The 14,676-nt window shown below is 51.5% G+C and overlaps 1 protein-coding gene and 1 long non-coding RNA gene across 2 annotated transcripts in view; both read right to left on the bottom strand.

Annotated features, from left to right (window-relative positions):
* Positions 1-3,235: 3,235 nt before the first annotated feature.
* Positions 3,236-14,676, bottom strand: part of ARRDC1 (arrestin domain containing 1) — a 68,024-nt gene continuing 56,583 nt past the window's right edge. Inside the window, exons 4-8 of the mRNA XM_037879470.2 lie at positions 14,157-14,311; positions 12,590-12,772; positions 11,755-11,931; positions 10,634-11,045; positions 3,236-5,318 (exon numbers count right to left, since the gene is read on the bottom strand). Of these exons, the coding sequence (XP_037735398.1) occupies positions 5,254-5,318; positions 10,634-11,045; positions 11,755-11,931; positions 12,590-12,772; positions 14,157-14,311 (992 nt within the window). The 3' untranslated portion in view covers positions 3,236-5,253. The remainder of the gene's footprint in view (positions 5,319-10,633; positions 11,046-11,754; positions 11,932-12,589; positions 12,773-14,156; positions 14,312-14,676) is intronic.
* LOC122463108 lies at positions 7,875-10,627 on the bottom strand. The gene is made up of 2 exons (XR_006286117.1): positions 9,493-10,627; positions 7,875-8,239 (listed from the first exon to the last, which is right to left on the bottom strand). It is a non-coding gene; the product is annotated as an uncharacterized LOC122463108 (long non-coding RNA).

Genomic DNA, 14,676 nt, shown 5'->3' with positions numbered 1-14,676 from the left:
ATAAAAGGAAATATACGTTTTCCACACAAATGCTCATTTACCCTGTGGAACTCACTGCCAAGGGATATTGTGGCTATGACTTTGGTAGGATTCCAAAAGGGATTGGAGATTGGATATTCTCGTTATCCACATAAACGCCCAGAGTTCTAACAGTAAAGATTAAACAAACAAGAATCTTGAAAGGGATACAAGTCCTCCTGCTTCTTGGCATGAGCCAACCCTATTGGGAGTCAGGAGAATGCTTTCCCTGGGGTCAGGGTTATCCCACACATGTGGACTGCAGGGTATCTTTCACCTTCTTCTTGAGCATCTCTTGGAGACAAAATATTGGACTGGATGGACCATGATCCAGTCTGGCAATTCCTATGAACCTTGATGCTACTTTAGAAAATGCTAAACTAGGTTAGGGTGTCATCCAGTGGAAACTTATGATCCAAACAGGCTCCCAGTGACTTCAATGGCAGCTTTGCTAGCGGGCTCCAGTTAGGGTTGCCAACCCTCCAGGATTATCCTGCAGTCTCCAGGAATTAAAGATTAACTTTTAATTAAAGAGAATGTCATGTGATGAAACCTCCAGGAATTCAGCCAACCGAAGTTGGCAACCCTAGCTCCAGTGGACCAGGACTAGGCCCTAAGCAGTTATAAACTGGAGCAAGCACTCATGGGGAGTCTCACCCAGGTTACCTGCCAATTCTTTGACAGTCAGCTTGCTGCTGCTCAACCGGGGCACCCTGCCGAGCAAAGGCTTCCATCATGATGCATCGAGAGGCGTCGGATTTTCCTGGCAGCAGACCAGATTCCGCAGCACCCCCACAGCGCAGCTTGCGGATGGAGACACTGCTCAGCCAGGGGCCACGGCCTGCAGCACACCAGTCTGCTCCTGACATTTCAGGCCATGGGGCTTTTAAACCAACATAACGTTCTAGGGGAACTAGTTGGGGCAAGCAAGCTCCAGCACGCTGGAGCATGGGAGAAGCCAAGTGAGACGAAGGCCCAAGCAAGACATGCTGTGTCGGGCAAAGCAGGCCTCTGGCACCTGCACGGGCTGGAAGCCTATGCCAGATGCTCACAGGCAGGAGGCGCGTGCATTATTTAAAAGGGAAAACTAGGAGGACAAGTGCTGGCTGAGTAAGCAGGAGGGCCCAGCTGGCGCTCAATTCTGCAGGGGCTCTGGCACCACAGTTCAATCTCACGGCTCAGCTAGAAGCAGGAGGCAGGAAGAGCCCACTGAGCACCAGCAAAGGAGCTTCATAGGCAGAGAACACCTCCCTTTCCCTCTGTGGCCAGAGAGGAAGGCACTGTGGGAAAGCCCTTCACCACCACCCCTCTGTGTAGGGAAACTGGCTATCCTCCCTCAGCCCCAGCCCACTTTTCCTCTCCCAAGGCGCCCCGTCAGACTCTGCTCCGTCAGCCCCGTGACATTTCAACACCACTGAGCGCAAAGGGGCTGCATGGCAGTTCCACAGCATGGCACGTAGCTCACCCACCGCAAACAGCTCTGCCAACGTAGACGCTAGCCTGGTGAGCGAAGCAGCGCCCCCACATCTATGCAGCACGCTGTTTGCTACTATCTTGGGTCACAGCAGCCCTTTAGCTTTGCATATCCCCCCCTCCTCCGACCAAGGAAAGTCCCCTGGGACTCACACTGGGTTCTTCTGTTCAGAAAACACAGTCCTGCTACACAGGGATTTGGGCTCAGAAGCAAAGCCCTGGGTGGAGGCAGCTCATACCACCTTCTTCCAAACCCACAGCTCGGTAGAGACCTGGGGCATGCCCAAAACACAGGTTGATCCAAAACCCATTCAAGCCTATAGGTTTCTTTCCAGGGTCTTTTTGTGGTTTGTACAGCACCTAGCACAAAACCTGCTCCACAGCAGGGACTCCAAGATGCTATCATGATCTAGATAATTGACTCCAATGGGATTTGGATTAGGCTTTAAAGGAGGAACATGAGCAACAGCCAAGTGGGTGCGGGAAAGCGGTAGCAGCTTAGGTGGATGAAATGTGAGGCTCCTGGCAGCTGCCAATATTCACTGAATAAACAGAGCTAGAACTGTGGCATGTTTCAGGAGAAAACTGCTTTTAGGGAGGAGGTAGCATCTCATTGCAGGGAGCAGGTGGGGCCAGGCCCTGGGCAGCAGTCAGATTCAGGTGAGAACATACAAGACTGACAAGAAAGTGGGGTGGGAGAGAGATGAACTTTCCTCTCTTTATAAGTGAGCTTGGTCCTGGGGCATCCCATGAATATTTACAGGGAGCAGCACCAGCCCCTTCAGCATGGAAGCAGACAGGCATGACTGGAGAGCTTGTATCTGGTTCATGAGTCTGAGCCATCCTTCAAAACTGGGAAAGCAGCAGTAAGTGGCTCTTAATTTCCCTCCCGCGCCTTGGTGATATTACTAGTGTCATCAAAACCTTCTTAAAAGGGCCATGCCACTTACGTGCTCACGTCCACAGCCCAGGCATCACTGCCTTGTGTGTGTGGATAATAAAGAATTTCCTGGCTCTAGCTTTTCTTTAAAGTTCTGCTTTTCTCGGAGATGATGCAGGTGGAGGGCTGCAGCATGTCTACAACCAATGGTTCATGGGTTTGTTTGTTTTTAAAATGTACTTTCTAGGAGTGTTGTGCCAAGAAGTGGGCACAAACTGATTAGGCGCCAACCTTTTCTCCCAAGTCTTGGCTATTCCATTTCCATCCTCCTGTTTCCTGGAGATGATTTTCCTTCTCTAATTCCCTAGCTTGCATCAAGCCTGCATACTAAATTGCAGAGAGCTCAGACCACACCAGTGATCAGACAGCACCTGCTGGCCATTTTGATGAACTGTACGTTCTCAGCACAGCAAGGCACATAATAGAGGTAGTGAACTAATCTAGCAGCTACCCCCCGGCTGATCCAAGCCAATGGGAGTTGAGGGAACTCAGCACCTGAGGATCAGACTCTACCCCATTACAGGGTAGCTTTAACAGCAGGCAATTCACTAGTGATTAGGAAATGCGATTCAGCCATTAAGACACATAGCCTAATGATTTTGGGATGGGGGAGTAGCTACAGAATGAATAGATGTGTCTGCAAACATCAGACCCTTGCTGGAAACGCAGAACCACCCCTGTGAAAGAACCTCCCTCTCATGGCAGTTAAAGGGCCATACACATCCCCTGTGATCCCAAATCGCAGGTGCAGAGTTCTGGGCCATGTGTACATATAGAAACGATCATTTTGCAAGAATCACTCCATTTTTCTCAGAATAATTTATTAAATACAGCATTAAAATTTTATTTGTTATGAGTTCAGTCATTAAAAACAAGTTTCTATTTCATATATTTATGGACCTGGACAATCATTTTATAACTATAGGTGCAGAGAGAGAGAGAGCCAGTGCTGCTAGGGAATGGTGTTTTTTCCCCCCATCCTCCCTTCCCCCAAAGCAGTTCCACACAATTAATGACATTTGCACAGAAAAGGGAGAGCTGTCCCCCAGCAGCCAGGTCCTGGGCTAGGTAGAGGCAGGTGGAAGCGGGGATGAGAGAAAGGCTTCGGCTCTCAGAATTGGCTTCTGCTATGGGGTGTGCAGCTTGAGACCCCTTATCTCGAGTTCAGCACTCACAGCTGAAAAGTGTCTGCAGGACCCAGCGCTGTCAAATGCAGCTGCAGGTGATCAGCAATTCTGATCATCACACTGGTACGAGGTCAAGATGGGCACCCTCAAAAAACAAAGCAAACAAAACAAAACAAAACAAAACACATACCCAGTCAGAGGCCCACTGTTGGAGGAGATGTTGCCCCTAACCTCTGCCCCTGGAGCATGCTCATTTGGTTTGGTTTTGCACTGCAGCTTGCAAAGCTAGTTTTCCTTACGAGCCAGGGAACCCTACTCCAATGGCACATCAGCCTTTTCCCCAGGACCGCACAAGCTTGGGGGTAGAGCTGCAGATAGCTTTGATGTGGGGAGAAGCAGGAGTAGGTCACAGTCCAAGGGCCTTTCTGGCACTTCCATCCGATGGACAGCAAGGCTCTTTGCGGGGAGAGCATTTCCTGCTTTAGGGTCATTTCAAAGGGTGGGATTCCCCATGAAGCCCCTTGGGAGAACTCAGAGGTAGTGTTAGATGGAAGTTTGAAGCTTGATTGTCAGTTTCCAGCTGGCTGAGAGCAGTGAAGAGTGGGAACGAAGAGGTTACGGCCTCCAGAGCAGGAGCTATCAGCCACTTGCAGACCGAATGCCTGGGACGGTTCTGGCAGCTGATTTGGCTAGCATGGCAGAGCTTATCCCCTTTAAACCAAAGTCCTAAGAATTTAAAAGGGATGAAGCCAATAGGGTGCTGCAGGTGTTGCTCAGACAATCCTATCAGATTTTTATAGACAATTCTATTCCTGCAGGAGACCTCTAAAGACTGGCTTCAAAAAGTGCCATGGAAAGGTATTAAATTGTATATCACTCTCTCCTTCCCCTCATCACCCGGGACTATCCCCAATAGGAATCCTGCTAGGGTTCCTGATGAGTGCCTAGATCAAGGTCATCGCTACAGGAGCCCCCTTGTCTCATCACGTACTGGCAGTGTTTTCGCTTGCAACTGTTGGAAGCTAGCCAGTCACTTTGCAGCATGGCAATGCAGAGAGCCTGCCCCGTAGGCCCTTTTTACCCCTTTGTGCTGTGGCTGTGCCTTCTGGAGATCTCCTATGGTGGCAGACATTGCCCCATTGATTTGGTGTAAAGTAGGGGTGCAGAGCAGGTAGGAAGGGCTTTGAGGAAGTCAGCTATACCAAAGGCCCACATGGAAGGATGACCAAGGCTGCTGAGCCCAGTCCTGATTAGAAAAAGCACTCAAACCCACCACAAAAAAATATATCAAATGAATCCACACAAGCCTGCTATCGCAGACAGTAGAGACACAACAATTCAGTAGCATTTTCAATAAGGCATCACAGGTGCTAAATAAAGTGTTGATTACAGTACGGGAACACAGATCATTGTGCAAGGCATCCCGAGGGCAGGCAACGTCTCTGCCCCGGTGCGTCAGGAGAGCGGGTGTGAAGAGGCTGTACAATTCCCCTCCCCACCCCACGTACACCATGCCCCACACTGCTTCTCACCGCTCTATTTCTTTAAAATAAAAAAAGAAAGACTTAAAAATCTCAGCCCAGGAGTAGCCGGTGGCCCCAAGTATAAGAGATGCTTTGCGCGGTACCGGACTTGGCAGCAGATGGGGAGCCATGGTGCCTCGGGGACAGCACGGTCAAGGTTCCAAGCACAGGGCTAGTTGCCATTGCTGAGGCTGGAGTTGGCGCTGCTGCAGCTTTGTTCATAGGAAGGGGGTGCCTCTACCGGGGAGAGGGAGGAAAAAAAAAGTTTAGGAGTCAGATTGTACAGCTTACTTTGAAGGTTTCCCTCCCACCACTCTGCTCCTCCAGCTAGGGCCAGATACAAATCCCTCTGAAGCCAATGGCCAAAAAAACCCCACCATCTCAGACTTTACGGGACTAGAGCCCATAAAGAGAGACGCACAATTGAGTGAGTGACTGTTTGTGGACAATTTGCCATTCTGCTCCTTTCAGGGCATGAACCAGAGGGCAGAGGAGCTAGGAATGACTTTGTGGACCACAGAACACCAGAGAAGCAGCCCCCAGCCCTGCCGTCTGACCTGGAAGTACACGAACTGATCGCTTGCGAGGCGGTAAAGGACAGTCTGTAGCTACTGAAAGACACTCATACCCCTATAATTTGTTCTTGCAAGAAAAAAAGTACTTTCAATTAGGTGGACGGCCACCAACACAGGCACTTACATAGTCCTTCAGAGCTCTTTAAAATGATAAGCTTCACAACTCCCTGGTCTGGTAGGGATTAACACTCAGTTTTACAAGTGGGAAAATACTCCGTTTTACAGGTGGTCCCTATCTGCGTTCAACTCGTACGTGCACAAGCATACCATGTGCCTGAGATTGGAGAACTTGAGCAAGAGCGTCCGTTAGTCTGTGCTTGCAGTTGTCCTCCTCCTGCTCCGAACCCAGGGGATAAGAGAAGGTGCAGATCAACACCTCCCCAGTTCCTTTATTTCTACTGATCAGATACAATCCACAGCAGAGGGGAGGCAGGGTGGGTAGTGGAGTACAGATAAGGACCACATATCTCGAAGAACCCTCCAGTCACAGGTAAGTAGCCTCCATTTCTTCTTAAAGTGTACGTTCCTATGTGTATTCCATGCATGGGTGATTGGTAAACTGTATTCAAGTCAGGTAGAGGTAGGAGGTGGGGGGTGGGGGGGGGAGATGCAAGGATGCAGTTGGTATAGAGGTCTAATACTGCTGCCCCCTCTGCCCTTAGCTGCATCTGCAGACAAGGCCTAATGTTATGAATGGAGCTCCAGGTTAATGTCCACGTGAATGTGAGAGAGAGTCTTTCATGCCGAGAGCTGCAAACTACATTCCCTCCACCAGGAAGGGGATTATTTATGCCAGTTTAACCGTTTGGCATTTTGATTTGCCAATAAAAACATTTAATTGCTGAAGGTCGAGAACAGGTCTCCATCCTCCTTTTCCTTGGGAACGATGGAATATGGGGAGTAGAAACCTTTCCCTTGTTGGTGAGGTGGCACTTGTTTTATGGCCCCTTGTTGGATGGAGAATCTCCTCATGGAGTGGTCCCCAAAGAGGAACCAGGAAGGGGAGAGGAATTCTACAGAGTAGCTGCAGTGGGCGATTTCTAATATCCACTGGTCTGTTGTGATAACCACCCAATTGTGGGCAAAGAGGACGGGGTGGCCACCCAAGGTCCAGAGGGCAGAAGTGGATGGCATCAGTAGGGATAGGAGGTTCTTGATCATCCCGTCAAAAAGTAATCCCTGAGTGGTGGATGTGGCTGGAGGATTTGCAGTTATGGCACAGGGAGATAAATACTTACGTCTTTGTATCCTCAGACGTTTGCATGGTGGTTTGAAAGGGCGCTGGTGGTGGAATGGTGGAGGAGGCAGTTTCGGCTCATACATTTGTGCTTTCTCTTTGGGGCAGGGGTGTAAATGCCTGGGGGGCAGAGGATTGTCCTAGAGACTCAGACTTCACACTAGACAGATTAGACTCGATGGGCAAGTTCTCTAGGACATTCTGAACCTCCCAGAGAAACTTGGGAGGAGTGTAGCCAAGACTCCTGCCTCATGAGTATTCCTGTCTCCAACCCATTAGATGCCATGTTAGCAGCATCCACGGCAACTTGTTTGGTGTTTTCACCACCAATTTGCCATCCTCAATGAAGTCTTGAAATTCTTGAGGAAAATTTTGGACTACAGGGACAAACTCCCAGTAACTGTTGAAATCATTTTGCCAACAGAGCCTGGTAGTTAGCAATATGAAACTGAAGGCTGTTAGAAGATAATACCTTCCTTCCTAGAAGATCAAGCCATTTCGAGCCCTTGTCCACAGGTGCTGCTTTGGGACACTGCAGGCTAGATCTCGGAGGCGTCTTGTATTGCCAGGGAGTTGAGTGCTGTGTGTGTGGAAAAACTCCACTCCCTGGCTGGTACAAAAATATCACCTCTTGCCCCTTTTTGGGGTGGTGCACAGGAGACTGGAGAATGCCACACTACCCTGTCTGGTTCCAGGATGCCCTCATTTACTGGGAGGCTACTTGGTTGGGAACAGAAGGCTACAAGATGTAAAAGACTGTATGCTGAGTATCTTGGACATCCTCAAGTGAAACCTGAAGTTCATTCACCACTCTCTGCAGGAGCTCCTGATATTGCCTGTGGCCATTACGCAGGGATAGGGAAGAAGGGACAAATTGCCTCATTTGGTGAAGGTGAGGAAACACCCATTGGTCGCTCCAGATCTGGCTTGAAATTCTTCTCCCTCTTACTACAATGGAGCTGGTTGGTGTAGTGTAGAAGAGGGTCAATGGGACTCATGGATGGATCAAAGGTGTCTAAAGTAGGGATCCCATAGACCCTAACAGGTCCAATATGAAGGGCTGACCAGTTGCGGGGGATCCCAAGGAATCACAGACCATCAGTCCCTTGGATAATCGTATCTGGGTGGAGGATGGACTCCAGATCTTTGAGTCTGTCTGAACTCACCTCCCTACGTGGGGATGATGGTTCATCTGGAGCTTCCAACCCATCGGGAGAGAAAGCTGGCTCCTATTCAGCCAGCAGAGCTGTCTGCTCTGGTGGGTAAAGCTCCTGCCTACAGATGGGAGTGGGGAGCATTTCCATTTCCTCAAGGTTTCCTCCTCCAGTGTCAAAATGTCTCAAGCCCTGAAAGAAGGGGAGGGTGAAGATATCCTACAGCAGTGGTCACCAACCAGTCGATCCTAGAGGATCTCTGGTGGTGCAATGGGGCTGCTGCTAAGGCAGGCTCCCTGCCTGCCCCAGCCCCATGCTAGTAACAGAGGCATGTTGGCCCCTTCCGGGAGCCTGCCTTAGCCTCACTGCGCTGCCAACTGGGAGCTGCCCGAGGTAACTGCCGCACCCCAATCCCCAGCCCTGAGCCCGCTCCTGCACCCCAACCCTCTGCCCCAGCCTGGAGCCCCCTCCTGCACTCAAACTCCCTCCCAGAGCTTGCACACCTCACCCCCTCCTGCACCCAAACCCCCTGCCCCAGGCTCAACCAGAGCCCCCTCACACACTGTGAAGCCCTCAGCCCCAGACCAGAGCCCACCCCCCACCCCAGTGAAAGTGACTGCGGCAGGGGGAAGGAAGGGGGGGGAGGGAGAGCAAGCAGGGCGGGGTAGATCCTGGGTTGCCCTTAAATTCAAAAAGTAATCTTAGGTGTAAAATGTTTGGAGGAGAACACTGTCCTATAGGGAGGTGTCAGTTTTGGTTTGTCTTGAAGTAGGAGGTGTTTCTACAGTTGGGACTAGCAGATCTGGTATGTCCCTAGTCCAGGAATGGGTCGGTACCATCAAAGAGTCTAACTGGGAACTGAGATGGTCTTGGTGTGCCAATCCTTAGGCTTATCAACTGGAGATGTCAGAAATGGCAGATCCTTTCATCTTCATGCCTTACCCTCATGATCAGAGGGCTTAAGCTGGCTAAAGCCTTAGGATCTGGGCACGAGGATTCACTTGACTTGGACCGAGTCAGGGAGGGAGCAGACCTGGAAAGACTTCGGTCCTTGTACTCATGAGAGTGCCCCTTACTCTCATGAGCAGCCCTCGCTGATGACTATTTGGGTTTTGCAACTCTGGAGCTCGTGCTTGGAGGGTTGTTTCTCATTGGTAGAAGTCGATGTACGGAGTGTGAGGGAGGAGGGAGTCTCCCTGGCCTGTATCTGACTGAGGTCTCAACCGTCTCCGTAAGGTGTTTTCTCAGATGATCTCCCTCCTCACAAGTTTCGGAAGGCGGGGGCTGGAAGGAGCGGAGTGACAGATGCTGCACTTAATCGATCCTTTTCCTGGCAACAAAGGCAGCACCGTTGTTTGATGCTCACGGGGAAGGAACGGGGATAGAGAGACAGTTCTCAAGCTAAGCTTACTACTACAAGACAAACGAACACCAAGACTACGTACAGCACATTTACAGGTTCTGAAGACGAAACACGGAGGTATCCATGGACACAGAAGATTCCAACTCGGGCTATGCAGTGGTAAGAAGAAACTGGTGAGGTCTCCGTCTGCACCAACTCTTATTCCCTCAGTTCGGAGCACGAGGAGGGCATCTCCGCAGCCCAACCGACAGACACTACTGGTTAGAAATCTCCAGTCTCAGGTGCATGGCATGCGTGCGTACCCGCGTGTGCAATATACATAGGGACTAGAACTCTAAGTAGTAGTGATGGTTTTGCTTACCTATGCAGCAGTTAGGTTACTAACCCTAGATCTCACCCCCTCCCCATCCATCAGCATCCTCTCACTCCCCTTGCAATTCATCCATCCCTTGTTTGCTGATGTTTGGCCTCAAAGAAACAGTTTGGGCCAGTTACAGAGCCAAGACAACACCTAGTGCCTCAGTTTTTACCCTGAGTGCTAAGGGTGTTCTTATTGCATTAGGATATTGGTTTGGTCTAAGCCTGTTCTCTCACAGACCCTAGAGGGGCAGTTCTGGGATAGGCAGGGTTCCATGGATTTTCTCCTCATGTATAAAGGAGTTCCCAAATTCTTACATGCTGGACCATCTCATCACACATGTAGAGCTTCCCCTCTTTGAGCCAGACCAAATGCCCATTCACAAAGGAAAGACTCCTGTTAAAAGTTGCTTTTCCAGTTCTGTTGCCAACAGCATCAGCACGGGCCCAGACATTTACACCATCCTGTTGGACCAATACCATCTTTTGCAAAGATCTTCTCCACTTCCACAGCTAACCCCAAGATAATGTTGGCTGTGGGTAGGTCACCTCCCTCATAGTAGACATGTGACATGACTGTCATGGCTATAAAGGGGGAATCCTTTACGGAGGCTACTGGACACAGAGACCCTGTGGCTTTTCTGACTAACAGACCATATGGCCTGGTCTCCTCCTACATGGCTCTCCTCACGTCCTGGCCTGGCTCAGCAGCCATGGAAAGAACCACTACCACACGACAGGGGTTCAACCACTGCTCTGGCAGCAGTGGGGTAAGGGACAAGTCTACACTCCCAACAGCCACTGGATTGATTTCCCCTCACAACCTAGACAGCAGCTCTTTCAGAGCTCCAGGAGGGAGCGCTCACCATTGGGGTAACCCCACGTGCTGTACTCCGGAGGCAAGATGAGAGAGCTGGCGGTGGGAACCGGAACCACTGTCCCCTCAGCATAGTACGGGACTGTCGCTCCTGTTGCCAAGCAAAGTGTGGGGTGGTTTGGGGAGGCAGTCTGGTCTGAGTCCAGCCTTAGGTCCTGGAGGCTCAGTCCTGGAGCGTAGCTGAACCTCTGAAGTTGGGAATGGCTCTTGGTGGGGATTGAAACATTGTCCATTGGGTGATAGCCACTGGCAGCTTCCTCCTCTTCTGGTGGGGCGGACGGGACCACAATGGATGGAATGTGCTGGACCGACCTAGCCGGGGTCAGAGGAACCCTGTTCACAGCGATGTTGCCGATGTAAATAGGAAGAGTGACTGAAACCTCTGGCGACTTCAGGGAAACCTGGGGAGAGGAGAAAACGAGAGGCATCCAAGTCAGTCAATCCAGATTCTGCCAAAGGCCCAGTTGCTCCAAACACAGGCAATTCCAGCCACTGAGCAGAGATTAACAGGACAGCTACAGTTCTAGGCCCAAATGTGCCAGAGAGGTAGCAAGTTACTGGGAGGTCCCCAGTCTCATGCTGCAGCACCCACATGGTCTTGTTTGGTGTCTTAACCAGGTTTTTGAGAGAGCTCAGGGCCAAATTTCCAAGTACTCAGGACCCAGTGGGTAGAGCTCTGCTGAAAGCTTGGCCAGAAGCATCACTTTTATTCCAATCTCTAGCTGGCTAACCCCAGACTTGCCGAGGTTGGGACTGCTCCGTTAGCATTTTTCAGCAACAAGCCTATGTAAAACCGTGCATCTGTGGGTAGGGATTGTAGTATTGCCCCGCACCAAAACCGGGAAGCAGACTGGAGCTCTGTAACCCAGGGAGCTGCAGACACACATCTGCTGAGCAGCCTGACAGGCAAGTCCTACCACATGGGTGTCTCCTCCAGACCAGGTGGTGTTTACTCCCTGGAGCGCAGTCTTGTTTGGAGAGCTTCTTTCCCCAGGCAGAAACTCCCCTGGCTCCACCCTCCCCCAGGACCCTGGCAGCCCTGGCCCAGCCCACTGGCAGCCCTCACGGATGTTCTGCTGTAAGGAAGGGACAGGGCAGGGCAGTATCTACCTGGATATAGTAGTCGACATGTATGAGGCTGCAGCCTTGCAGCATGGACTGCGGCAGTGCAGGGACAAGGATCTGCTCCTTCCATTCCGCGTGCTTCCAGGCCTTCACCCCCGAGCCCTCCACCTCAGCAATGGTCCTCAAGTCATAAATCCAGCGCTTGGATTTATAAGCGACCTTCTATAGAGAAGAGCGAAGATGGGATTAAGCAGAACAATTTCTACAGGGTCCGTTTCACTGGGCTTCCAGCATTGCTCAGAGCTGCCAAGAACTAGAAACCCTTTAAGCGTTGCTGAGTGAGAGTAAGCAGAGGTCTGGCGTGACAGACAGCAACATGGAGTTTCTGCCCTGTATCAATTATGTGACAGTTGCCATCTTGGCAGACACCCTGGAGATTAAATCAAGGACTCCAGAGCTGAAAGCATGGACTGCTACAGCTTGAGCTGAAGCAGCAAGGCTCTCTGGCTGGTGCTGCAAGAGACTCAGTGGAGTAGGCATGGAGTGGGGTGAGGATCTGCAACCTGCCCTCTGCCCGCTCACTGAGTTACACCTGGATTGCATTCATGGGAGCGTCTCTCCTCCCACCCCATGCCCAAGTTAGTTAATTCTGCATCCCCTCTAAGGGTTTGGTTTCCACGTAACCTCCTCCCATCACCACCTACTACGCACCTGGGAAGGGAGATGCACAAGGATTTCAAGTTTAGCAGACCCCCATTTATATTATCATTGCGCCTAGGAGGGAAAGCAGGTCTTGAGACACTGCTCTCAGCATCTGTCTGGATGTGGCTCCATCCAAGCCAGCCCAGCATCGGTCCCAGTCCCTGCTGATGTCTCTTACCTGGAGGAGGCTGGCCACCACGGTGCCAGTGTCCCGGCCAGACTTGTTCTCAATGTCGGTGCGCAGCTGGATCGCCTGCCCCACGATATAACCTTTGAGGTCCGAGGTGGCGGTTAAGACAATATTTCCACTCTTCACCAGCTTGTAGTTGAACTTCTTGGTGATGGACGTGGTGTTGGGTTGCTGTGGGAGGACAGCGGAAGGTCAGATGCGGGGGCTCAAGAGGGAGTTTGCAGAAAAAATGGTCAAAGGGAATGAGGGTTTGGGTTCCCCCTGCCAAATCCGAAACACCTCGTCGTCCAACAAGCTTGGTATTCTATGCAGTTTGAATAAGGCTGAGCGCGCCTCCAGGTGGAGGCCACATCTCCCACATGTGGACAAATACAACGCTATGAGCTACTATACCCCACAGATCATCTTCCAGAGTAGGGCAGACTTCACTCGTCCCCAGAGGGCTGCTGCAAACCACAGGTAAACACGCACAAAGCAGCTGCTTTTCCCATACGTGCTTACAGTGATCTCATCAAGGGCCAGTGCCCAATTCCCTTCACAGCAGCAGTCACAGCCACCCCAGAACAAGGGTCTATTCATCAGAAAAGACTCCAGGCTGGCAAAAGCCAGATGGTGTCATTAGACCCAAAGGGTCATTACAACAACCCCTAGACTGGGGCTGGTTACACACTCCCCCAGGCCTGCACCCAGTGGGATCACCTAGAAAAAGGGTAGTTCTCATGCTGATCTCTGCAGCCCACGCATGAAGGGGACTGCACTAGTCAGTGGGGCAAGTAGGGTGGTCTGGTCTGGTCTGCTGTAAGCTATTTATAGTCAGTATGGCGTACTGAAAAGACACAGGAGGAGCAGAATGTGGGGCCACCCGGTTCTTCTAGGATTCCATGCAGCTGCGTGCCCGTGTCTCCTGTCCAGGGTCTGTACAGCAGCCCTGCTGGAGACAGGGCTGGGGGCGTGGCTAGGGCATACAGCTGTGCCGGAGGAGCTGCCGGCGTGGACTCAGTTGCCAGCAGGTCTGAAATAAATATATTCTCTGCGGTCAGAGGGAGCTGGTTTGAAGCTCTTCTGCTGGCGATTCCCAAAGCAGGTGCGACTGGGCCGGCTATTGTTCCTCTTCTCTTGGCATCCCACACAGCAGCTGTGCTGGGTCCACCCACTGGGAGCACTCCCCCCACAGGTAACATGGGATGGATCATGGGGAGGGGGTCCCAGGCTAGGGGAGGACACATTCCCTCCCGACCCCCCCACCTTTAACTGGTGCGGCATACCGGTAAGAAATGAATCCTACTTGCACCCCTGGCGCTAGTGGAAACGGCGGTGGAACACGCCCATGGATTTACAGCCCAGACCAACGAGGCCCTGCAGTGCTTCGGGTGGCAACGTGCTAATCTCATTCCATGCAGTGCGCTCCATGAGCGACCCTCTCCTCCGAGCTACTGCCCTGACTTCGCAGGGTGACACTGGATGGGGGAGAGGGACGCTTGGCTTCTCCTTTATTCCAGTGGGAGACGCTCAAGGGTGCAAGAGCTTCTTGCCCTCCCCACTGCTGCTCTCTTACCTCAATGTCAGGGATGTCATTCAGGTTGAGTGGGCAGAGAATGTAGAAGACCTTGTTGCACTTGTGGTCCTTGGCAAATCGGGGTGTATCAATCACGGCTTTGACCTGATGGACCACCTTCCCAAAAGGGCCTTCAAACGACGTGGGGGCTGATGCTAGATTCATAAGGGAGAAGGCAGTCAAAAAGAGAACGCCTCAAGCCATCGAAAGGGGAGCTCGGCCTTACCCACAGAGCCTGAAACACTTTCCTGTGGCTCAAAGCAAGAGGAGAGGCAGAACCTTGCAACTATTTGGGAGTTAGGGTCTCCCAAGTGCATTTGAGCCTGTGCATGAAGAATCAGGGACCAGATTTGGTCCATCAGGACTACTGCAGCTTCCTTTTTACTGAAGGGGCAACCTGGGCCATGCAGCCATGGTGTATGGAGAAGCAGGGACGGAACTAACTCCTCTTATTTGTGCTATGGTAGTGCCAGGAGCTCCAGTCACAGACCCGGCCTCACTGTGCTAGGTGCTGTACAAA

The sequence above is a fragment of the Chelonia mydas genome, chromosome 16 (genome assembly GCF_015237465.2).
Source record: "Chelonia mydas isolate rCheMyd1 chromosome 16, rCheMyd1.pri.v2, whole genome shotgun sequence".
Classification (NCBI taxonomy): Eukaryota; Metazoa; Chordata; order Testudines; family Cheloniidae; genus Chelonia; species Chelonia mydas.
Note: the sequence above shows the minus strand (reverse complement) of the source record. Positions and strands in the feature narration are given on the sequence as shown.